The sequence below is a fragment of the Otolemur garnettii genome, unplaced genomic scaffold (genome assembly GCF_000181295.1).
Source record: "Otolemur garnettii isolate 467f Iridium unplaced genomic scaffold, OtoGar3 scaffold00209, whole genome shotgun sequence".
Lineage (NCBI taxonomy): Eukaryota > Metazoa > Chordata > Mammalia > Primates > Galagidae > Otolemur > Otolemur garnettii.
In genome coordinates, this window is record NW_003852604.1 from 2,322,912 (window position 1) to 2,349,224 (window position 26,313).

The 26,313-nt window shown below is 44.7% G+C and overlaps 1 protein-coding gene across 1 annotated transcript in view; it reads left to right on the top strand.

Moving 5' to 3' along the window:
- Positions 1–26,313, top strand: part of STX3 (syntaxin 3) — a 40,895-nt gene that overhangs the window by 1,526 nt on the left and 13,056 nt on the right. Inside the window, exon 2 of the mRNA XM_003801374.3 lies at positions 16,237–16,320. Coding sequence (XP_003801422.1) covers positions 16,237–16,320 — 84 coding nt within the window. The remainder of the gene's footprint in view (positions 1–16,236; positions 16,321–26,313) is intronic.

The following is a 26,313-nucleotide window of genomic DNA, read 5'->3' on the forward strand; positions in this document are numbered from 1 at the left end:
GGGAGACAGAAAAGAAAGAAGACCAGAGTTTTGAAGATCCTTCTGTGTCAGCACACCCAACCATCATAAGAAAGTATGAACCTGAACAGCAAAACTCCCTTCCCTGAACTGGGCAATCTATTTCCAACAGAAAGTACTCCATGACCCCTTTCAATAGCTCATTGTCAACAGTGAGCAAAGAGTCTTAACTGAGCTTTGAGTTCCAAGAATAAATTCACTTTGCCAGGGAACCCAAGCAAGTCCCCTCACCTCTCTGTGCCTCATGGTTGCCCTTTGTAAAATGAAGCTGGTGATAGGTTTCCTCCGTTTACCTTCTTGGGGTTGTGATGAGAGTGAGACTGCTGTAGACTGTTACTGGGGGAGTGTTATCCTGGTTTTGGAGTAGGGTGCTGCATGGCAGTACTGTCTGTGCCAAGAGGATGGAGTTCTCAGGATTCACATTGTTGTCCTGGTGCTTAATTATTGTGCTCCTTTCAGTCATTTTATATCTGTGCTTCTTGAGCCCTCCTTTGTAAAGCAAGGAATCAGGTTGATCTCAGAAGCCCCTTTTGGCATTATTTTGTGGTTTCTATGAAGTCTGTTAGTTAAGATTTATGGGGATTTTGGTGTCTGGTCTACCTCCTCTAGCCACACATGTCCCAAGGATCACCTCAGGGCAATGAGGTAGGTATCTTCTTGCTCTGATTCCTGTTACTGGAAAGCATTTGCTGACCTGCAGGAAGCTTCACTTTGAGCAGGCTGTGCAATCTTTTTTTGTGGTGATCTTTCTAAACCCTGAGGTGGAGGAGGTCTTAACTGCCCAGATAGCTGGGAGGCTGTCCTGTGCATGAGATTAGCTTTGCTCTTTGCAGTTATGAGGAGAACATGTGGGATTGAGGGTAGAAAGCAGGAATCTGAAAGAAAGCATTTTTTTTTTTTTTTTTTTTTTAGTCATAGCTGCCCAGGATGAGGTTGGTAGTGTGCCCTCTAGCATGGGAGGGAGGCAAGAAACCGTGTTGAGATGTTGACTATTGTAGGAATTTGTGCATTTCTTTAAGGCAGGGGTGAAGTGGTAGATTTAAGGCTTTTACCAAACCTGAGAATGTATGATTCTATAAAATGCTTCACTGGAAGCCTGTCCTACGGCTTCAGATGCCATAGAGACTGAGACCTTGGAGTTGCACCTGCAAAGTGAATCATTATCCTTTCCCTGGAGGGTTATTGTAAATCACCACAGTAAATGTGAGTTCCTCAGTCTTGGCCCTCAGGGAGCAAGGTCCACACTGAAGGTCAGAGTTTCCTGAGACTGTGGTCACAAGGCCAGATTCACCTTGCCTCTGGCACTGCTCTTCCTGGTACCATCCCGGCAGCCTGCCTGACTCAGAAGGTCCTCCTCACTTATTTCTTAGTAGCTGAACTTTGAATCAACAGAGTCTGGACAATTCCTGGCCCAGTGATATTCTGCCTGGTTGTCTTTTTCCTGGGCAAACATTTAGTGAGTACCTACTGTATGCCAGGCCCTAGAATAGGTGCTGGAGTGCAGTGGGGATAAATGCATGTATATGCTCTTGATCCTTAGGAACTTCATAGGTAGGGAGGCAGGAGAGAAATGGACACTGTAACACCATCTTTGTGATAGAAGCAGCCCCAGGAAGACCTGTTGGCTGGCCTCTGGGGGATGAGAGATGGACAGAAGAAGTCAAGCTTCAGCTCAGGTCCCTCTTCAAGTGCAGTGTAATCTCTTCTGATGCATGTTAAATGTCTTGAGAAGAAAGGTAGGATCCTGATTTTCTCAGCCACTTCCATGGTGAGAGCTTCAAGTATAAACCATGAAGAACATATGAACCACGGGGCATCAACAGAGTTGGGTGCATGAGGGACCTGCTGGCCACCACCATTAGTGCTTTTTGACCTCTGTGTGCCTAGCATCCTAGTGCACATCTTGTTAGGTGGAATTATTATCCAAAGTCCTGGTAGTAGAGGGTAAATGGTTCCAGAGAGAAAACAAAGAAGTGTACTATGTGAAAAGAGGACCAGAAATAATGAAAAGTTGATGATGATAATGGAGAAGCCAGTGATGTATGGAATTGAGGTCCAGGACTTTGAACCCCCTTGGAAACTGATCTGTGGAGGACTAGAAATGACCTGCATGTACTGGCCCCTTCAAGACCAGCACCAATAGCAACATACTAATAAAATCAACCACCTGGGACTTTGAAGGCTGGACTTATTTTTTACCTTCTGTTCCATTTTGTATCTTGTTGCTTCCTAAACAGCTGTTCTTGGCCTCCTTCCCCACTGGAAGTTCTAGGATCTCTAAAGGATCAGTGTTCCTCAGGATAAAGTTAGACTATAAGCCTATCAGAAATATGGAGCTGTCCTTATGTTCGTTTAAAGCTTAACTTAGTCAATAAATATTTACTATGCCAAGTGTTTTGCATTGTAACCAAATCTTAACATACCAACTTGCTCCCTTAGTGATAAGATTTCTGAGTAGTCAGGATTCCTGCCTCTCTTCTGTGTGCCTGGAAGGATTCATTCTCTAGGAGAGCTGTTTTGCTGTGAGCAGACGGGAAGCAGAGCTGAGATGAGAGTGAAGGGGATTGAGTAGGGATTACAGGCCCATCAGCCAGGGGCCATAGAGTATGTGGATGAGAGAAGGCGATTAATTTTATTTTTATTCCTGTGAGGGTGGGAGGAGGCTGGGGGTTGGCAGGTGCTAAGGGAGAGATGCGTGTGCCTGTTATCTTCTCCCCCATGCAGTGCTTCCTCCCGTCTTTTTCAAAATTCCTACCCATCTTTCAAAAGCCCTTCTTTATAGGCAGTGCTTTGTAACTGCAGCCTGTAATATTTACCCCTGTTCCAGCAGCTCACATGGGCTGTAGGTAGCTTTACAATGAAATAGTTAAGTCAGTAGGGCTTTTTGTTACCTGGGGGTGGGTTTGAAGCCACCTTCCATTTTATTCTTTTATGAGTTGGACTTTTTGTCTTCTATGTCCTATCCTCGAAGGTTTCAGTACTTATCATCACATCAGTTACAATAACAATAACCATTTATTGAACAGCGACTTACTATTGGAAAGGACTTAGGTTAGGTTCTTCACATAGCTTGTCTCAAATCCTCTCAACCATGCAAGGAAAAGTGGTGCTATAAGTAATCCTCATTTTACAGGTAAGGGAATTGAAGCTCAGGTTTGACTAAACCCATGTCTGGGAAATGGTGGGATCAGGAATTGAACATGTCAGCCTTACTTCTTCTGACACCCTCCACTGTATTTGGTCATCTTCCCAACTCTCTCGTAGGTCCCTTGGTGCAGCAGATGTGATCATTCTCTGGGGCCCTAGTGCCTGGCACTCTGCATGGCCGGCATGTACTAGACATATTTCTGTTGGCTGATCAGCAGCAGCTTAGCCTGTATATATCCCTCATTCATTATTGTGGCTTAACTTTTCTTGCGCTGTTCCCTGTGGGTTGGTCAAACTTTAGCTGCTTGAAGTAGAACATTTACCCAGGGAACCCATAAATTTGCTAATGAAGCCAGAGGTCGATGGTCCATCCTCAAGGACAGAGTTCCAAGGGCTCTTAGCTCTACCTAAACCCCCAGCCCAAGATGACATGGAAGCTTGAAAATGTAGACACCACAATGAAAATCTAGCTATTGCATTTTTCCCTGGGCAAAATTCTACTCATCTCTTTATGTTGGATTTCAGTGTCATCACTTTGGGGAATCTTCCCAGGCTGACAGCATTGACCATGCCTGTCTTAGGATCCCTAAAAACTCTTTATTTTTGTAGATATATATAAAAATGGCAATTTCAGAAGCTACCTTCCCTGTTAGGTGCTGAGCTCTGGGAGAGTATGGACCATGCGTGCCTTATTCTCCTGTTAGCTCCCTTCCCTGCCCGAAGCCTGGAAAGTTACAAACCAAAATGGTCCAGTGGATGAATGGGAATACTCTGCAACTGCATTTACCCTGGATTGTGTCCCGGAGGGGCTTCATCTCCAGCCACCTTTATGGCAGGCGCCTGTGCTTCTCTCCCTTCCAGCCCACCTCTATCTCCTCTGTTAGGTTATTCTGCTTTCTGTCACGGACCATTTCCATGGCAACTGTCAGTCTCTGTCTGGAGAGTGAGTGAAGTTCAACTCCACTAAGAGATTAGTGGAGCATATACTGCCTGAGTATGTTTATTGTCTGAGTCAGGGCAGTTTGTTTTTTGTTTTTTTTTTAATAAATTTTGAATTTTAGATTACTTTCAGATTTACAGAAAAGTTACGTGGAGAGTATAGAGAGTTCCTGTCTGCATGTCCCTGGTTTCCCTCATTGTTTACATCTTACCCCCACCAAAACTAAGAAACTGATATTGGTGCATTATCATTCTCCAAACTCCAGCGGTCCTCACACTTTTTAAACAGGGGGCCAGTTCACTGTCCCTCAGACCGTTGGAGGGCTGGACTGCGGGCCCCGGGACGAGTCAGCTGCTAAGCAGGACAGGCAGCAGTGGCAAAAACACCCTGTGGGCCGGATAAATGTCCTAGGCGGGCTGCATGTGGCCCATGGACTGTAGTTTGAGGACGCCTGCTCTAGAGTTTATTTGGCTTTCACCACTTATTCCATTTTGTATGTTTGTGTTTTCCTGGATTCAATCCAGGACAACACATTGCATTCAGTTGTCCCTTCTCCTTTAGCTTCCTGTGGTCTGCGACAGTTTCTCAGCTTCTTTTTGTTTTCTGTGACCTTGTCCTTGTGGCCCAGCATCTGTTTTATAGTCCTTTGGGAGTGTGTTTCCTGTGACCAGTGTGCATGCTACAGCTGGGGTGGGGGTGGGGTTGCTGTTAAGAGGCATCACTCCAGATGGCTGAGGACACAGGCTCTGCAGCCAGCTGTCCAGCCTACCCTCCAGTCTGCAGGATCTTGGGCAGGTTACTTGTCATCTTTATTCTTTAGTGTTCTCAGCTGTAAGATGGGAGTGTCCCCAGAAGACTGGTACAAATTCATGGCAAATAGGAAGCATTTGTCTTAGAAAAATCCTTTGCACATGTCCAGTGTTCATTGAATGTTACCTATTGTGACTATTATTTATTCTAGAATGACCATGATAGGGAGGGGCTTATGGTACAGACTGAAAGGAAGGGTTGAGGAGAGGGCTGAGGATGGAGTGAGACACTGTTCATTGCTTCCTTCTTCTCTGTATCTTTGAGAACTGAAGGCTGTAGAGTGTTCAGGAGCCAGTACCCAAGGGAGGAGGGAGCGAGGCAGTCAGAGTCAACAGGCCTGGGGTAGAGGGGGAAGGACCCAAAGGACACCGAGCTCTCCAGGAGGAGGAAGAAGGTCTCCTTTGAATCTCCTGGAATGGCTCCTGGGATGAGAGAGAAATCAGGAAAAACCTGTGGCTGGGGGGTAAATTCACCCAATCTTCAAAATTTCCCCAAGGAGTCATCTTACAAACATTCTCTAACAGGCTTCCATCTTCCCTCCAGGCTTGACCTTGAATTCAGGAGAGATTGGGCACCTTATCTTCTCCTGGTATATAATTCCTTATGCTAAATGCTATCATCATGAGTTGCATGACAGTGGAAGGACCTCTGTGTGTATGTGTGTGTGTGTGTGTGTGTCTGTCTCCTGTGAGACCATGAGATCCTGGAGAGCAGGAGGTCTGAGTTTGGTCTGAGCATCTGGACTATTGCCTGGCAAATGTTAGATGTTCAGGAAGTGCTAAATGAATGAATGAATTGTTCTCTGCATGGAACCTTACAGTGAGCAGGAGAACACAGTGGGTGTGGTGGGGCACGGAGACCCCCCAAGTCCCTCTCTGCGTTAATGTAGCATTGAACAGAGAACATTGGATTGAACCTAGCATTGGATTAGTTCCAGTCCTGGCTTTTTTCCTTACTAGCTGTGTCATTTTAGATGAATTCACCTTTCTAACCGTAGATTCCTCATCAGTATAAATAACATCTGCCCAGAGGGCCCCCTTTTACTTTAATTCTGCCTTTTATTTTTTCCTTTCTTTTTTCTTTAAAAAAATTTTTTTTCACCAAATAAGCAAAGGCAATCCTTCCTTCTGTGAGACTCCTCACTGCTGCTTCTCTACACCTAGCTCACGTCTGGAGAAGCGAAAGCAGGTAGGAATCAACAAGGCATGCGGGGATGGGACAGGATGTATGTCCCTTTGAAATGCATGTAGATGATTAAGAAATACTGATCTTGTGTTAAGATACAAAGAAACTGTCAAATTATACAGAATATCCATCATACAGGCCATGTTCCTGCCCAGTGATATAATTAGAAATTATTAACACAGTAATAGTCCTTTCTAGGCTGACCCATTTTGGAAATTTTAAACTATCTTTCTAAATAACTCTTGGCTAAAAATAAAGTAGAAATGACTAACTATTTAGAAATGAGTGATCACGAGATTCGTAAATATCAAGCAGAATTCAGGTCTAGTTCTTTAAAAGCATAGAGTAAACAATGACAGATTTAAAATATATGAAGAAAATTCCAGTGACTACATGAAATCCCCTCTTTGAGACAGCCACTGTCTCTTAGAACTGACATCAGAATTGCGTCTTTAGCAGAAACTCTTTAACTCTTTCTAGAGAAAAGAAGGCCCAATTCGCTGCTGTAGATGGCATAGTCTCAGGCATTTAATATGTGCCCAGTGTGGCTCTCAACATTTCAGTTGTGATAACTTGAATCCTCACAACAATTGTGTGAGCAGATTATTCTCGTTGTCTAACAAATCAGGAAACTGAAGCAGAGAGGTTAAGTACCTTGTTCAAGTTCACACAGCTGCTTAGAGGCAGAGCTGGTTTTCATCTTGGATAGTCAGACCTATCTCTGCACCTCTGCACAAAGGCCCATTCATGAGATTACCCATTGGTATCTTGGGCAGTCAGAGCTAGGTCTGACTGCGCACATGCCCACTCGTGAGACTACCCACTGGTGTCTGCATTCATGCATATGAATGAATCCAGCTTGGTTTTATGGATGTTTCAGCATCCCCTGAAAAGCAAGAGTGTATCACTGACTTGGGGTGGGGAGGGTGGCTTCAGGTGGTCTGTAGCTAGTGAGAGCAGGGGCCCTGGTCTCCCACAGACCTGTTTGTGAGTCCTAATGATGCCATTTATTAGCTAAATCATTTTAGATGAATTACTTAACCTGATTAAGCAGTTGCCACATCTGTAAATGTGGAAGGTAATATTTGTCTTTCATAGGGTTTGTGTGAAAATTAAATCATGCATTTGAAACCACAGCAAAATATACACCCATATTATCTGCTATTATTATCGTTATGGGAGAATGCATGGAGTGGGATCCTCAGGGACTTGGGCTCCTGTCCATTCTGAGTCTCTGGCCTTGGGCTTATCTTCAGTGTCTTCATCTTTCAAATAGGGCTAATTCTTGTCTCACATTATTCAGCTACAACAACATCTTGATAGTAAGAGCAGGAGGCCCATGTAGGGTATCATTATCAGTTGATTTCCTCTTGGTTCATCTGACAAGCGTGTTGGGGAAGATGCAATTCAGAGAAAAAGGGAAATGTTCCCTCTGGGAGAGTTTCGCTGAAAGAGAAGACACAGCTCAGTGAGAGAACTGCACACTGGAGAAGGGTCACCTGACACTAAATGGAGAACAGAGAGCACCCGGTGCCTACTGAGAGTCAACACGCATACTCAGAATTTCTGGCTCTGTAAATGAAAGAAGAGAGACTGGAAGAACCAGATGTCATTGTGCCATTGTCTCTTTAAATCAAATTTTTCGGGAGAAAATCTGGGTTAATAAAGAAGAGTCTGTGCCTCCAGAGCAAAGATCTGTTTAAATATGGAGATAAGAAGGTGCAAGAATCTGTTATGCTTACTTGTCTGTGCTAGGAGGGCCTAGCATCTTTTAATGCCCCACTGTGGGAAGTGAAGGATCAGATATGTCCCTTCCCTTCTGCCATTAATTCTTTCACCCAGAAACTCTTTCCTGGGAGCCCCTGGGCTTTCTGTCTTATGCTAAGACCCTTTCCTCTCCCTGGGGTCTGGCACCTGTAGCTGAGGGAGGTTCAGAGAGCTGATGACCTTCCAGAGGGCTGAGCCATCCCTCCTTTTGGGATAACTCCCTTTTTCATCCCTTCTGCCTTGCTGCTCTGATGTGCAAAATTTCTTAAGGAAATGCTGATGATTTAAACTTCTGTGGCAGCTGTGTTTTGACTTGAGAAGGTGTGAGGGGCTGTCTTTCTATTTCCTAGAAGGCATCCATTTGTCTACTTGAGCTCTTTGACAGCTTTCTTTTTTTTGACGACAACACTCTTTGGCTCCGCATGTGGCTCATGCCTGTAGTTCTTGCACTCTGGGAGGCTGAGGAGGGTGGATTGCTTAGCTCAGGAGTTCCAGACCAGCCTGAGAACTAGACCCCATCTCTAATAAGAGTAGAAAAGCTAGCTGGGCTCTGTGGCAGGTGCTTGTAGTCCCATTTACTTGAGAGGCAGAAGCAAGAGGATCACTTGAGCTTAGGAATAAGAGGTTGCTATGAGCTATGACGCTATGGCACTCTGGGTGCAGGGCGAGAGACTGAGACTCTGTCTTAAAAAAACAAACAAAAACAATTGTTTCTTAAAATGAAATCTTATATATATTCAATCCTAGTATATAAAGCAGTTAAAAGTGAAGCTATGTAGATTAGAGAGGCCCACAAGCCCCGAGAGCTCCACCTGCTTGACATTTCCCTGTCTGACTATCCCAAGTAGTTTCTGCAGCACATGTGAGGTGTCCTGGGCTTCCACAAAGCCGCCTTAGAAAGCTAAGCTCCTTATGTGGTGAGAAAACCAAGGCTTAACATAGAGAAGTGCTGTCCCCATGGCCCATAGCTCTGCTTTCCCAGCGCAGGGTGCTTTCTGCAGGGCTGGGTGGAGGCTTTCCTGGGCCCCTGGCTGCACTCAGTGGGAGGCTGCCCTGAGTAGGGTAGAGATAAGAAGGGGTTAGGACACATGACTTAAGCTTGAGCCCTGGCTCTGCAAATCAGTAGCTGGTAGACCTTGAATAACTCTTCTATCTTCTCTGACCTGCAGGTTCTCAACTAGAAACTATAGATGGGATTTGTTGACATGGGCTACATAAAGTAGCTTGGGCATTGTCGCCACCTGGCCCTTCGCAGGGGCTCTGTGGTTTGCAAATATAATTTTATTAATTATATGAGCTAATGGAGAGGGACTCCTCAGACTAAGGATGATAGAGAAGGCAGAGAGAGAAAGGCAGTGAGCACCAAGTGAGAGGAGTTCTGAGGTCCTGAGGTCTTTCCGCTTTCTGCCCTGGCTGTCCTCTCTGAAGTTTGGGACACATTTCAGGGGTGAGTTCAGGGGAGATGAGATCTCAGGTTGTAGGTTATTAAAGCCTATGTCACTGGTGTTATCTCCCGTCTTCTGGTGCGAGAGAGGCATCCAGAAGCTGGGGAGGGCAGGAAGCAGGTGGTGAGGCTCGTGGTTCTCATAAAAAATAAAGGTTTTTTATTGTGGCAAATATTGCAGCTACTGTAACGTTTCTATTACCACATGCTTTGATTCTTTGATAAAGATGGTGAAGTTCTCTTCTTGTCTAAGCTTAGTCATGTGGGATGAAGATAAAGGGCATCGTGTACTTCCCTTGCCCTTGGGGTCTCTGATGCCTATAAGTGCACACCCAGGTCAGAGGGGCAGGAGCCCTTGCCGGGGGTCTGGTTGCGCCCACGCTGTGGGGAAGCCTGGTGGGAGTTCTAGTTTCATGAGACTCCAGATAACATGTGTTGACAGGGCCTCTTCCTCAAATTTGCTGATTTGGGCTAAACTTTGTTATTGTTATTTTATGTTTTTGGAGGCAGCATGCTACAGTGGGAAAAACCGTGTGCGGGAAGAAGGAAATCCAGAAACCTGGATTCTATTCCTGTCTGTGTCAATAACTCATCATTTGGTCTTGGGCCTTGGTTTCTCGTCTCTAAGGGATTTGATGGTAAAATCTTGAGGTTTGCATTCATCCCTAAAAGTCCTATGTTTTTTTTCTCTCCTTTCCTCTTCAAAGACATACTTATGTTCCTGGAAGGCCAAGGAAGGTAGATTGCTTGAGTTCAGGTGTTCAAGACCAGCCTGAGCAAGAGTGCAACCCTGTCTCTATTAAAAATAGAAAAACTGGCTTGGTGCCCATAGCACAGTGGTTATGGTACTGGCCACATACACCTGGGCTGGTGAGTTTCAACCCAGCCTGGGCTAGCTAAACAACAATGATAATTGTAACAAAAAGATAGCCAGGCATTGTGGCGGATGCCTGTAGTCCCAGCTACTTGGGAGGCTGAGGCAAGAGAATTGCTTAAGCCAAAGAGTTTGAGGTTGCTGTGAGCTGTGATGCCACGGCACTCTACTGAGGGCGACATAGTGAGATTCTATCTCAAAAAAAGAAAAAAGAGAAAAAGCTAGCCAGGAGTTGTGGCGGGTGCCTGTAGTCTCAGCTACTCGGGAGGCTGAGGCAGGAGGATCCCTTGAGTCCAGGAGTTTGAGGTTGCTGTGAGCTATGACACTATGGCACTCTAGCACCACTCTACTGGGGCAACAGAGTGACTCTGTGTCCAAAAAAAAAAAAAAAAAACTTATGGCCAGATTGAAACCATAGAAAAGTTGACTTGGTTAAATCTCTTATGTGGTTACTTTATTGAGTTTTTACTGTGTGCTATACATTACACGAGGAACTTGAAAATGTTACCTTATTTAATGTTTTGAGCTTGGCAGACAACATATATTTTTTACAGAAGTAGGAGGCAGGGAAGAGGGGGTAGACTTTGTAGGGATTCTCTTTTGTAAACCTAAGAGTAAATTTTGGCAATGCCGTAGGCATGGAACCTCTTTACACATGACAGACAGATTTAGTCAGTTGACACCAAATGAACTTTTATGGGTATGTGCCCAGCTCTGTGCCAAGTACCCTGGCGCTACCAAAGACTTATGAGATACTATATCTGATCTCAGGCTGCTTAAAATTGATCTTGGAAATTAGAATCGCAACTCATAAAAGTATTTGAAAAATATGAACTGAGGCAAGTTTTGTGGGGGGAAAGTGGGACCTGGGCTGGGCCTTAAGGGCTGAGTTTGGATAGGAGAGGAAGGTGGGAGACATGTTAGTCTTATGTATATTGGTGGTGGTAGGGAAGGCAGGGACATAGTGCTAATATTAGGTCATTAAATGTGAAATGTCCAGTTTCGAATCAAAATTTAGTTTATTATATCTCAAATAAGAAATGGTATAGTTAATCAAATCACTCTCTCAACATGGTTTTGCTATCTTAATGGTAGCTTGTGTCTGCCAGCAGCAAAGAAGCTTGCAGAACTAGTAGCAATGAAATTGTGAAAGGTGTTTTTCACAGCTTGTTGAGAATTGAATATTTTTCCTTGCAAGAAGTGGTTCAAAGCCCAGAGAAAGTGGTAGGCATTGGTACAAGGTCTGGTGAATACAGTGGATGATGGAGGGTTTCCAAGTCCAGCTGCTGTAGCTGGAGCAGTGTAGAAAGCCCCAGAGCAGAAATAAATGAGGTGTGTGCAGAGGACAGGAGAGTAGGTTGACAGCGCATGAGGGCCTGGTGGAAAGCAATGGGCCACAGCAACTTCCACATCATGGGACACACAGGCTGAAGACTTTTATAGGGAATCATCATGCATTGGGAAATAGGGATGTTATGGGATTGGAGCAGAGAGATAATAGAGGTAGGAACTGGGTAGAAGGCTGATGCAATGGTAGAGGGCCTGTTGCACCAGCAAGGCCCAGCAACACACTTTATTTTTTGAGACAGAGTCTCTGTCACCCAAGATAGAGTGCTGTGGCATCATCATCAGCTCACAGCAACGTCAAACTCCTGGGCTTAAGTGATCCTTCTGCCTCAGCCTTCCATGTAGCTAAGACTACAGGTGCCCACCATAATGTCCCACTAAGTTTTTCTATTTTTAACAGAAAATAGAAAATACACACATACCCCACACATATACACCTTACACAAACACCAAAACACCCCCCCCACACACACGCTACACACACAGACCCACACACACAGTATACCTATACACATAGGAGCCAGGGTCTCACTCTTGCTCAAGCTGACCTCAAACTCTTGAGCTCAAGGGATTCTCTGGCCTCAGCCTCCCAGAGTGCTAGGATAACAGGCATGAGCCACCGTGCCTGGCCCAGCAAAATGCTCTTATTTCTGTTCCTCAGATGAGGAAAATGAGGCGCAGAGGGGTTGTGCCATCTGTTTAAGGCTCAGTGACTAGCATGGGATGGAACAGGTGCAGAACCCTGGCCAGCTTGACGCTGCGTAACTCATCTTACTGATTTGGCCTGTAGTGTGAGAGCTTCCTGAGCAGGAAGAAGAGGAGGAAGACAGTGATGACTCATAGGAGATTTTGTTCTTTTAGACCTATGTGTTGACACCAGGTGATGGGGAAACTGGTATTTATTAGGACACTGGTGTGTGTCTGGTATTGTGCTAGAAGCTTTCCATGTGTGATCTCTTACAGTCCTCACAGAAGACATAGGTGTGTGGTGATGTTACTATTTACACATAAGAATCTCAGGAGGGCACAGAGCTTTGTTAAGCTCTCACAGCCCGTGACTGGTAACAATGTTCTCTCACAAAAGGTGGACCAAGCTGCCTGGCCAAGAGATGTGCTCATTCTAGGGGGTCTCAGGACCTTACAGTACAATGGACAGCTAGGTGCCTGCCTCTCGTGCTTCAGGACACAGATGTTCCCAGCCTCTAGAAACCTCACCTCTTCCCACTTCCTCAGCATGTGTGCTTGTTTGAAGACTGAGTTGACATCTTGTGGGGGATGTACAGGCATGGAGTTGGTAGTGTAGGGATGTGTGGGTGTATTTGTGTGTGTGTGTGGTTTTATGTGTGTTTGTGTGTATATGGGTGTGTGTGTATAGGTATATTGTGTGTGTGGGTCTGTGTGTGTAGATGTGTGTGGGGTATGTGTTTTGGTGTTTGTGTGAGGTGTATATGTATGGGGTATGTGTGTATGTGTGGGTGTGTGTGTATATATATGTGGGTATGTTAATGTATGTATGTGTTTATGGGTATATGTATGTTTGGGAGGATGTGTGTGTGGGGGGCTGAGTGTGGGTGTATGTGTGGGTATGTTGGTATAGATATGTGGGAGGGGTATATGTATGTTTGGGAGGGTGTAGGTATATGTGGGCGTGGGTATATAAATGTGACTGTATGTGTGGGTGTTGATATGTGTGTGTCTGGGGGTAGAAGTGGGTGTATGTATATGGCTGTGTGTGGGTATGTGTGTGTGTGGGTATATGTATATATATGTGTGGGTATATGTGTTTGTGTGTGGGTGTGTGAGTGGGTGTATGTATGTGTGTATGTATGTAGGAGGGTGTGGGTGTATGTGTGTGTATGTGGGTTGGTATATGTGTGCATGTGAGTGGGTGTGTGTGGGGGTGTATGTATGTGTTTGTGTGTATGTGGGTGAGTGTGTGTGTGTATGTGTGTATGTAGGAGGGTGTGGGTGTATGTGTGTGTGTATGTGGGTGGGTATATGTGTGTATATGGGTGTGTGGGGGTGTGTGTGGCTGTATATGTGTGTTTGTGTGTATGTGGGTGAGTGTAGGTGTGTGTGTGTATGTGGGTGCGTGTGAGGTGTATGTGTGTGGGGGTGTATGTGTGTGTGTGAGTATATATGTGTATGTATGTGGGAGGGCGGGTGTGGGTGTGTGCACGTGTGGCTTTGTGTCACACACACTTGGAGTCTCCCTTCAGTGTGGGTCTCCAGATGATCTCAGAAGTAAGGACACTCCGAACAAAAGCTCATTAACTGGCCTTCCAAGAGGAAGTGGGTTCCTGTTTTCTAGTGAGGATTACAGGGATCTTCTTGGAGCTAGAACTTTGTGGAGAACGCGGAGGGGCCCGAGTGTTTATGATACTTGGTGAAGGGAACATTTTATCTCAGACTTTAGAAGCTGATGGGTGAATCTAGGCTGCTGGGCTCTGTGAACACTAGTTATTTATTCAGCTGAAGTTGATTACATTTCTGTTATTTGCCTGGTGTGTGGTAAGTGCTCAGTAGACATGTGGAATAAATTAATTAATGACTAGTACAGTACTCAGTTTTAATCACAAGTGACAAAAGCTTAGTCTGGCTAAATGATTAAAAGAAATGCACTGGAAGGCTACTGTTCAACTCACTGAAGGAAGACCGAGGAAGATGTGTTAGAACATGATCAAAGCCACGGGTGGCTTGGGAAGGATGGGCGCAAGGATAGCTCTGGGAGTTTGATGGCCATCTCTGCTGGGTCCTGCCATTGGTTGACCTGGCCCCGTTCCCTCCAGACTCCCTTCACAATTCAGACTGCTCGTGGAGCTTGGATCATGACTTATAGCCTCCCCAGAATCACGTGGGGAGGGTGAAGGGTATGCCTGCAAAGGCAGGTGTTTAGGGCACGAGTGACACATGCACACATACCTGTACACACACAGTATCTACATCCTGAGTCTCCAGGACTTTATGGTCTATGGGGAAAGATAGTTAAGCAACTGGATAAGTAATAGTAGGCTGTGGTGGCTGTGGGGAAGGTTTGTACAAAGCGCAAAGGGAGCTTAGGGAGTTTTAACTTTTGCTTGGGGCGGGGCACTGTCAAGTGAGTGATGCAGGTTGTCTGAGCCGAGTTCTAAAGTTTGGTAAAATTTTGCCAGTTGGATGAACGCATTTCAGAAGGAGCCCTGTGTGACAGTACAGTGATAGGAAGGAATGGCGTGGAGGAAATGCCAGGAGTTCCAAATGCTTGCTTGGTCTAGACGATGTATCACAGAGGAAGATGTGCGAGTAGGGTTGGATTTTAAGGGTCCTTGTGTGTTCTGTTAGGCAGCGGGACTTTAAATTCTAGGAAGTGAGCTGTCATTGGATAACTTCAGGTTGTAGACTCACAAGTTTGGGGAAAATAATCAGGGAGGTGGTAGCAGTGCCCTCAAATTCACCTCCGTTGAATGTGGCTCTTATGCTGGGGATGCTGACTGTTCCAGACCAGCCAGAGAATGTTAGGAGAGCCAGTCAGGGGGCTTCCCAGGTAGTTGGAGAACCCCAATATTTGTGGGTATTCCCAGTGACTCCTCTTACTGCAGATTCAGGTGGTGGTGGTAGTGGGTGAGGAGAGAGGCCTCATGTGGCTTTCTTTGCTTGTGGGGTTTCCAGTGCTCCAGAGTGACTTACCTGTAGCTTAGATGGCTGGAGGCACTGAAGGCTGTGAAAAGGCAGGTATAGAGAGTTTATCTGCTGTCCCACCTCCATCCTCCACAACCAGTGCTCTCTCTGTGCTTAGAAATCGGCAGTGAGCAGTGCAGCTGCAGTCAGGGGAGCACATTCAGGAAGAATGTCGAAATTGCTCTGGCCTTTGATGCTGGGTGAGAATGGAATCGCTTCCTGTAGATAGCCACATTGTGATTTCATAGAGGAAGTTGGATGAGCTGGAGAAAGCCTGCGTCCCACCAGAGTGTGCTTCGGGGTGGGGCAGACCTTCCTCTTCCTTATAAATAGTAACTGTCAGCCAGGGAGTGACACAGGACAGTTTCCTTTGTAACAGGTAGTTTCTGAAAACAGGAAGATCCTACTGTGAGGATTTGAAGCTTGTGTTTCAGAGGAATTGTGTTTAGAACCTGCTTTAACAGTGTGGACAAGGGATCAGGAGTGTGGGGTTCAAATCCAAAAGCTGGGTTAGAGTCTGCCTATCTCCATGTTTTAGCTGTGTGACTTTCACCATGTTAATTAACCTCCTGAAGTTTTAGGTTCCTCAACTAGAGTAAGTATAGTAATATGTCACCACTACCACCATCACCACCACCACAAACAGCAACAAAACCTAGCATTTATTGAGTGCTCACAGTGTACCAGGCGCTGTGTAAAAGCGTTATATATTCATTATCTCGTTTATTCCTTAAACATCCCTATGCAATAGGTAGTGTTATTATCAGCATTTAACAGATAAGGAGACCTAGGCACAGCAAGATTAGTAACTTGCTTGTTCCCGCCTTCCTCTTCCCTTCCCTTTAGCAAAATGTCACTAAGTGGTAGAACTAGTATTTAATTTCAGACTTTGCAGCACCAAAGTTTGATGTGTTATAGTGCTGTCATGAGTTTTAAAGGAAGTTACTTATAAAATACTTAATATAGCTCCTGGTACTTAGTGACCATTCAGTGGTACTTGCTACTAACTGTTTTTATTCACACTTGACTCCTTTTGTTTTCTTACAGAAACAGCTCACACAGGATGATGACACCGATGAGGTCGAGATTGCCATCGACAACACGGCTTTTATGGACGAGTTCTTCTCTGAGGTAGGCGGCTGTCATGTATTTTTTTCTGAATGTATCTAAGGAAACACAGCTTCCTTAGTAAGAATAAAAAACCTCAGATCTTTCAAGGTAACAGAGAAAGGCCACACACAATCTTTTACTGGGGCCAGATGGCTGGACAAGAAGTTACAAGGGGATTCTCTTTTCAATACTTACTTGGAAGGCTCTGACTTTTACAATTTTATTAAGAAACTCAGCAGAAGGTCAATTAGATATAGTAATAATTGAAGAGGTGTTTTTAAAGTCTTAACGCTACATGGCAGTATTTTAATTATATCCTTCCCTGCCTAAAGTTTATCATTTAAATACAGAATCAACCACAGGGTCATAGCCATAAATGTAAAAATAAAAATGCATCTTTCGGCCAAGTGATTCAAATAGATTAAATTTGTTGCTTCCAAAAAATTTATAAACCTTCTGACTTAATTCAAGGATAACTGAGAAACCAAGAAACTACCAGCTTATGTCTACAGAGGCACATACTCTGATCCTAAAAGTCCTGGTTGGGATGGCGCTAAGGTAGTTAGCGAGTGGTGGGAAGGTTGTGGAGGAGTGTCATGGGCAGAAACACAGGCCATGCAACCAGCTAAACTTAGGCTCATAACTCAGCCCTGCTTCTAACCAGCTATTGACTTCATGAAGGTAGCATGCTGAGCCTTGCTTTCTTTTTCTGCAACTTGGGGTTTATAATATATTTCTCTGTAGGGTTATTGTAAGGCTCACGTGGTATAACGTTTGTAAAGCATACAGTGTAGCATCTGCTGTGTATGTGCTCAGTGTATGATACCTAAAAAAACAAAAAGCTCATTGTTGTTGAGGTTTCTGCTACCGGCTCTGGCATCTTTATTTGGGTTTTTTATTTACCTGGAAAGAGAGCAAGAGGCATGATATTCTTTTTGTGGGGGAGAATGTAGGCCCTTCTCATCCTCTCGATTATGGACTTGGAAGAATAAGCAGAAACCTCCATCTAGTTCTTTTAATGGAGTGGAGTGGGGTTTGACAGGTCATGCCCATTTACCTGTTAGAGTAATGAATGGGTTTAAGAGTGAATGTGAGCATGTGCTGGCCTGATGGGGAAGTTAGCTGTAAACTCTCTGCAGGTCCCACCCTCCTTGTGGGTGGGACTGCCCTTCTGGCGGAGGAGTCATAGTGAGATCAAACAACATTTGGGTTTTGTGAGTCCAGTGTTATTTCAGTTGTGGATTGTGGAAGGAAAAGGTCCTTCAGTTTTGTGGGGGATATGGGGAGGGGTTTGGGATGTTTCATGTCACCATGGCTTATCCCTACATTCTTGCCTTGGAGAATCAGATATGAAGAATGTTTGACCTACGATAAGAATCTTCTTTGATTACTGTGTTCTCCCTGTGCTCCTGAACCAGTATGAGGGTAGTGGGCTCTATCCTTCAAACGTGGTTTGAGTCCACACTCAAGCATTTCTTTTTTTTTTTTCTTTTTGAGACAGAGCCTCAAGCTGTCCCCCTGGGTAGAGTGCTATGGCTTCACTGCTCACAGCAACCTCCAACTCCTGGGCTCAAGCGAGTCTCCTGCCTCAGCCTCCCAAGTAGCTGGGACCACAGGCACCCGCCACAACGCCCGGCTATTTTTTGGTTGCAGCCGTCATTGTTGTTTGGCGGGTCCGGGCTGGATTCGAACCCGCCACCTTAGGTGTATGTGGCTGGCGCCTTAGCCGCTTGAGCCACAGGCACTGAGCCCACACTCAAGCATTTCATAGCAGTGTGACTTTGGTCAGGTTACTTAACCTGTCTGAGCTTTAATGTCCTGTTCTGGAAATTGGGAATGTAAGTACCTAACCTTGCAAGGCTGTCATGAAGATCACAATAAGATTACACGTCTGGAAAGCATTATCTTGACAGAAAAGGACTGGATGGATGATAGCATTTTTGGAGAGGCCCTTTGAAGACGTCACAAGACCTCCAGGGATGTTTGGTTTATTCTGCTTTCTCTCTGTTTGATGCTTTGCTATCATTAGGAAAAAGACCCACAAAGCCCTATTATATTTGGAATAGAGAAGGGGGCAACGTGGGAAGGTGGGCAGAGCATGGTCTTTGAAATTAAATCCCTTATCTGCTATGACTTGTGTGATCTCGGTCACTTTCCTTAATCTTTCCAAGTCTCAGTGGGTTTATCTGTGAAATGGGAGAAAAATAATCGCCTCTCAGATTTGTCAGAGATTAAAGGAGGCAACACTCCAAAAGTGCTTAGCTTGGGGTTAAGCAGTGTCACTTTCCTCCATTCTTGAATCTGATAGAGGATGGGCTCCAGGGGAGTGGGGCAGGAGCACATGGGAACAGATTGCGAGGATTGGGCTCCACAGATTCTGGTCTGAATCTCAGCTCTCCCCACTACCGGTGGTGACGATTTTGGAAAAGTTAACTCTTCTAAACCCCAGTTTCCTTGAAAACAAGAATATTACCTGCTGTTTAAAATAAAATGAGAAAGAGTATATAGCTAGCACAGTGCCTATCATCTAGTAAATATATATTTAGCAAATTTTAGTTTTCATCACATTCCATCCCCCAATGTACTTGTGAATAAGTACAGACTACAATGTTCATTTTATAGCATGTGGTCTGGAAATATCCTTGAAATTGGGAGAAAATTTCATTTCAGATCATAGGGATTTGGGGTAAAATTCATTTCAGATAATATGGACCATGCTCAGTACACCCTGCCAGGTTACAGTTAAGTAGATTTCTTTGGAAAGCACTCTTATGAGCAAACTTACTTTTTGGACTTGTTCCAGGAGGTCTCTCTTGGGTATTTGCTGAGAGCCGATAGCATGAATCACAGCTTGGTCACAGAGGCATTTGCAAGGTGCAGATGAAGTCACAGGGCCAAGGTATTTTTGGAACGTGATTCACACTGTTACATTCAAAGGATTGGCTCTTGGGTTTTCAGGCTACTTAAACTGATAAGCCAGAACCTGGTAAATGACAAACTCCATATTTTTGTCTAATTTGCAGTTGTCTGTATTTTCCTTGGTCTGTCTGCTCAGTTGGCGGAACAAAATTTCAGAGGAAATGGACCTGCCTTCAGAAGCAGAAACATTAGGGTTTTCTTGTCCTATGTTCATTTATTTATTCATCAAAACATATGAGTCTTTACTATCATGCAGACAGTGTGTTTGGTGCTGGGAATACAATATTCTGTGTGACAGGATCCCTGCCCTCTAGTGTCTCCTCACCTGGCAAGGGTGATAGAAATTTTTAAAAAGTTATCATGTGATAATAGAAATGGCAACAAGCTCTGCCTGGAGGGAGAAAGAGGAATTGAGAGAAGGTTTCTGTGGCTCTGAGATAGTCTAGCCATCAGAATTGCCTGGGGAGCTTCTTGAACATATGCGTAGCTGATTTACAGGGGATGGAATGGCTCAGACTTCTGGATTCAGAGAAAATTCTTTCAGATAATTCTGTTCTCTACTGCAGGTTATGAACCACTGCAAAGTGATCGGGAGCCTTCGAAGGTTTTAAGCAAGGACATGATGGGGCTAGAGTGTATTTAGGAAAATCATTCTGATTGTAGTTTGTGGAGGGTGGGAGAGACCAGAAATGGAAGGACAAGCAAGTTGGTTGACAGAACCCATGGGACAAAGGACAAGAGCCTTGACTTGAATCTGTGACCTCGAACAGCAGCATAGTGTATCATTTAGGGATGCTTTTGATTAGCTATGGCTTAAGCAATGAAGATATGTAATTGTGTAGCTGGAATCAGGAATGACACAGCAGTTTAAAGGTGTGGGGGTTCTAGATCACCATCGTTGTGATCCTCTTGGCTTTTCCCTTACAATTGCAAGTTAGTGTCTGCTCTGATTATCTTTTGCTATATAACAAATGTCCCCCACATTTAGAGATACAAAACAACCATTTTGTGATGCTGACAGAGTCTGTAGGATAGGAACCTGGACAGGGCACAGTGGGGGCTGGGTTATGTTCTGCTCCACAGTTTCTGGGGCTTTTATTGGGAAGACCAGAACACAGGGAAGCTAGAAGCTTGCAGAGATGTCTTTATTCTGATGTCTGATGCCTGGATGGGAGTCACTGGAAGGAAAAGCCCAGCAGAGATTGTCAACCAGAGCACCTGTACGTGGCCTCTTCTGTGCTTGGGTTTCTTACAGGGCGGCTCACTCCAGGCCACTGGATATGTTCTGTGGAGGTTCAGTGCTGCAAGGCAAGCATCTCAGCTGTTGAGGTCATACAGCACATCACTTCTGTGCTGCATTGTCAAAGCAGTCACAAGCTGGCCAGATTTAAGAGAGCAGTGTGTAGATCCCATCTCTTGTTGGGAGGACCATTAAAAAATTAGTGTTTGTGTTTTGAAGCCACTATGGAGTCAAAGTTCCACTGGCATCATCCTGCAAGGGATTGCAAGCAGTAAGAAAGAGAGCAGCTAGAAAAGTCCCTAAATCCTTTTATCTAAGAAGAAAAAGACCCAGCTCCTCCAAGCTGTCTTTCCCTGTGGCCCACTGGCAGGCCCTGGGTAACACAGTCTTGGTCACCCTTAGCTGGAAGGGACACCAGGAAAGTGAGTACATAGCAAAGATTCAAGATTGCCAGGATCACCACTGACTGGATCATGATTCATCCTCTTGGGCTGTTTAAAAGAAAGAAAGGGCATGGTCAGGGACTGGTTCCTTGATGGGTCAAAGCGCTCGTCATGGATGGCAGCGTGAAATGCAGACGACCTTCTGTGATCAAGTATGTTTGAAAATTCTTCCTCTTCCTTTCCTCTCTTGGAAATTTAAAATGCACCACGAACTTGTTAAAGGCTCCAAGAAGTCCTGTAATAAAGAAATCTGCTTAACTTGGCAATCCTAGCATTTAGTCTTTCACAGAACCTTTTTTGACATGGACCTTCTGTTAACAAGGATGAACAAACACAAAGTTTTCTTTTTTGGGTGCTGTCTTAGACCGGATTGCTCTAACAAAGTACCATAGGCTGGGTCGCTTATAAACAAAAGAAACTTATTCCCCATGGTTCTAGAGGCTAAAAGTCCAAGATAAGGGTGCAAGAGTGGTCAGGTTCTGGTGAGGCCTCTCTTCTGGGCCGCAGACTGTGGTCTCCTTGTGCCCTCATACACCGGAAAGAGAGAGCAGGCTAGCTCTTTGGACTCTGCCTGTAGGGGCACCAATTGGTCACAAGGGCTCCCTATTCATGAGCTAATTGGATTCTAAGGGCCCCATCTCCAAGTACCATCACAGGGAGGATTAGGCATCAACATATGAATTTGTGTGAGAACACAGATGTTCAGCCCATAGCAGGCGTGCTTAGAAGAACAAACTGAGACTATTTGCAGTGATAAATGAAGTGCACTTGTCTCCCAAGTTACTTGTATCATTTATTCATTCAACAAATGCCTACTGAGTGACCCCAGGTGCTTGACACAGTGATGGTTATCGGGTGCTAAAAGATGAGCAGCACATGGTCCCAGCCCTTGCAAAGGCTGAGTCCGGACTGAGAGAGGTGAGAAGAGACAGATTGTTGCAGAGCCTTGTGGGGTGGGGTGGGATGGGGGCACCTAGCTGGGGGAACTGCAAGGGGCAACCAGTCTTGAAGCCTCAGCTGGTGAATGCAATTCTAAAATATTTTTTTTAGTTTGTAAATGGAGAATTGAACCACTAGTCCCAGTCTTGAAAAGCCCCTTTATATACCTGACTTCTGTTGTGTGGTTGACTGAGGTGACTTTTCCCTCCCTTCTTATCAATGTTTGTTTCTAGAACAGGTAAGTGAACAAATTAAAGAGGATTTGATTGAGAAGCTCTAATAAGGGCTGTTTTGGGTTATGCCATTTTGGGGGCAAAGTAAAGGTGTAATAATTTGTGAAAAGAGGCAATTAGTTATTTGCTATAACCCCATTATTTTTATCACCATAGAAAGGGAGGCACATAAGTTTACAATAAAAAGCATGCAGGATTTAATGCCCAGCTAGAGGTACAAGGTACCTGGAAGTTTATAGGATAATTCTTATGGAGAATAAACCAAGCTTTTTGCTCAGCCTTCCACCTTAGCCTGGGACAACCTGCCAATTTTCTAGTGCAGCACTTTCTCTGCTTTCCATTGTCTGATTAAGATTCTCCTGGATAATTAGGCCCAGAGGGAAGAAGCTGTAAATGCCTTGAAAATAACTCCTTGCTTTTGGTTAGATGATGATGATTAGTATAATATAGTAATTATGACTGGCAACCCCCACCATGAAGAGTGGTTAGTTTGGTGTCCTTAGATTTCCTTGGGTGGCTGCTGATGACATCAGAGTGTTTTGTTAACCTTACAACTGGGGTAAGGATTAATGAGTCACGCTTGTAAAGGTATGCTGTAGTATGTGGCATATAGTAAATGTGCAGTAATTGCTACTTTTGTATTATTGTCACATCTAATGTTCATGAAGCATGCACTTTATGTTAACCATTTGACATGCATTATCTCATTTAATCCTTAGGAAAACCCTAAAGTGAGAATTATGATAATTCTCATTTCACAGGTACGAGAACAGGGAAGTGGCTTATTCAAGGTCATAAAACTGCTAAGAGGTGGGTAGAGCCAAAATTTGAACCCAGTTGGTTTGATCTAACTTATTTTCTTAAATCCTATTACCATGGAGATTCCCCTATGTTGACAAATCACTGAAAATACATTTTAGAAAGCAACAGAAAATAAGATGGCATCGGGAACATGTTTACTCAAATTTAACATGATGATTAAAACAAACAAAAATCCACTTTTGAGTTGGTTCCATCAACCATGTTTCCCGAGGGCTCTCTGTGTAAAGAGCTCTTCATATAGGGGGCTGAACTGTGGTTAGAGGGGGAAGAAGTAAGGCGACAGAACCAGTCTCAAAAAACTGTCGACGTGCACGGTAACCTGGTGTAGGCTGAATGCACATGAACCTGGAGGAGCTGATAGAGGAACCTTCCATAGGTGGTTCTTGTATGTTTTCCTGGTTTCAGAGATAGGGTTGCAATATGGCCTGGAGTAACTTCCTCTGCCTCTTTCCTCTAAGCTTAGTGTTTTCATGTGTGAAAAAGCAGCTGATGATGATGACCTCACGGGAGTACCGTAAAGGGTCTGGCATCATTTCTGATGAAAATATATGTTCAAGGCTCGGCGCCCATAGCTCAGTGGTTAGGGTGCCAGCCATATACACTGGGGCTTGTGGGTTCAAAGCCAGCCTGGGCCTGCTAAACAACAAGGATAACAACAACACAAAAATAGCTGGGTGTGGTAGTAGGCGCCTGTAATCCCAGTTACTTGGGAGGCTGAGGCAAGTGAATTGTTTAAGCCCAAGAATATGAGGTGGCTGTGAGCTGTGATGCCACAACACTGTACTGAGGGTGACATAGTGGAACTCTGTCTCAAAAAAGAAAAGAAAATATATGTTCAGTCAATTTTAGTGCTTAACTATAAGATTGTGTAAAGTAGTATCAGTGTACTTGATCTCACATACAAATGGCCCTTAAGCTTTTAGATAGGGCATTTGTCAGTTTCCTCCTAGCATTTCCTGCCCTTCCCCCAGGCTCCTCATGACTTTTTGGTTATCGGCAAGTACACTAAAGCAGCGGTTCTCAACCTGTGGGTCGTGTCCCACCGGAACTGTATTGAAGGGCCATGGCATTAGGAAGGTTGAGAACCACTGCACTAAAGGAATCACATGAAGCTGCCACCATGAAATACTCAGAAATTCTGTCATTTTTCAGGAAAATCAACACTTTTAAAAGAAAAAAGAAAAAGAAAAGTCACCGAGTTCATAAAAGAAAGCTCTGTGATTTTGGCCAGTTGCCCATCCTGAAGTCCTAAGAGGGTCTGTGATTATTTGGTGAATTGACTAAATTGTTGTGAAATCAAAGTCCCTGAAATGCCTCCAAATGGTGGGCTTGGTGGGACAGAGGAAAGAGCAGCTGCAGTGGGTGGATGGTGGCTTGGGGGGGTGAGTGGAGGGCTCGCTGGGCCTCGACAGGCCCATAGGCAGGTTGTGGATAGAGCACCCAGGACCCAGCTCCTATGCATGGGGCTGGATCACCCTCTACTGTCCTGTCTCCAGATGCCTGGAGTGACTAAGCTTCCCAGTGGTCTTGTCCCAGCTACTTCCTGTCTCTGGTCTTTCTACTGTTGACCAAATTTTGGGTCAGAGTGCTCTTCAGAAGAGAATTTCTAAGACAACCGATCTAATGAACATGTAAAATCTAAGTCCATGTAAATGGTTAGTGCATTTTATTCTAGAAAGCCTTTTTTCCTCAATGCCATAAAACAGTATAGTTGCTTTGGCAAGACAGGCATGTGATGGAAGAGGAAACATGGTGTGATGAAATGACATTTCACAAGTTATAAGAGGGGCCAGTGGCTGATGTAAGAGGCAAATGGGAAGGTGACAATATCTGAGTTACCTAAAAAGCCAGGTTCTGGGCGGTAACCCAGGTCCTTTTTATAGATGGGTAAGCTTTGAATTCTGCTAAAAGTGAAACAGAATAGGGAATTTAAAGGAGTAAGTATTAGGTTGAATGGAACAGTGTCCCATTTGGAGTCTGGAGGTTACCGAGGGCTGTCCCTGTCCCTGGCTATGTGACCTACGACTTCTTTCAATTTTAGTTCCCTTCTTTGAATAATGGCATTAAAGCCGGGTACAGTGGCTCACATCTGTAATCCTAGCTCTCTGAGAGGCTGAGGCGGGTGTTCCAAGACCAGCCTGAGCAAGAGTGAGAGCCCGTCTCTGCTAAAAAGAGAAAAACTACTTGGGCACTGTGGCAGGTACCCAGCTACTCAGGGGGCTGAGGCAAGAGGATTGCCTGAGCCCAAGAGACTGAGGTTGCTGTGAGCTGTGATGCCACAGCACTGTACCCAGGGCACAGAGTGAGACTCTGTCTCAAAAACAAACAAATAAATAAATAAGAATAATGGCACCAATACAGTCCTATAGGTTGTTTTGCTTACAGATGCTTCACAGGTATTTGGGTAGTTACCTGTATGTATATTTATACTCTGATGGTATTGTTACATTGCAAAATTATTCTCCACATCTAAGCAAGTGATTCCACTCTCAATCTCTGGCACATTTAAGCCAATCAATATATTTTTGGAGGGCAAAATCCCTTGCTTCTGTGGTGGAAATACCAACTGGAGGGTTAGAGAGCTCAAGTTCTATTTCTCCTACTTTCAGTCTAATTTGGAGAACTACAATCAAGTTTTCAAAAAGCGGCAAATCACCCGCTGGAGGAGAGGGATGCGGGAGCTGCATGTGTACTCGATTGTGTTGTGTATTGTTCTGTGTCTCTGATGTAAGGCTCCTGATGTGTGGCATTTCACCAGACTTCTGTTTGTCAATTGTTGCAGTGTAGACATGCCCCTCATTTTGGGAGTGAGGGGGAGAGACACTGCAAGTGTTGACATCTCCTCCTCTACATATGCTGGTGCCTTTGAAGGGGCAGCTGAGGCTACACTTGAGGCTTATACGTGGTATCTGGGGGTGGTGTTCTATGTGGGCATGAAGTGCTGCTGGAAGGGTTTCATGATACCCACTCTGTGCAATCAGAATCAGGAACCTTAGAAATGTGCAGAAATAGTCCATGACTCGAACTCCTGGGTCCTGATTTTTTGAGAGAATCAGCTGGTACAAGACTTTTACTAGAATATGTGCCCAGAGGAAGCTCCGGCTGCCTCCTGACATGGCCGTTCCCTTGTGTCCGTCTGTCTCTCTCACCCCCTCCTCTGTCATCTTCATCTGTTTCTTTCTCTTCCTTCCATTCTTCTCTTTGTTTTTCCACTCTCTAGGCTTGTTCTCTTCCTTTCCCTTTTTTCCTTCTTTCCTTCCCCTCTCTCTCATATTCTCTTCTTACTTGAGGGGTAAAGAAGCTGCCTGAGGAGCTTTGTGGCCCTACCCTCTGAGGCCTCGTCCCAAGATTTCCTCGCTCTTCTCAACTCTATCCTGAACCTTCCCTCCCTCGGAAGCTGAGCACATGAATCCTTCTC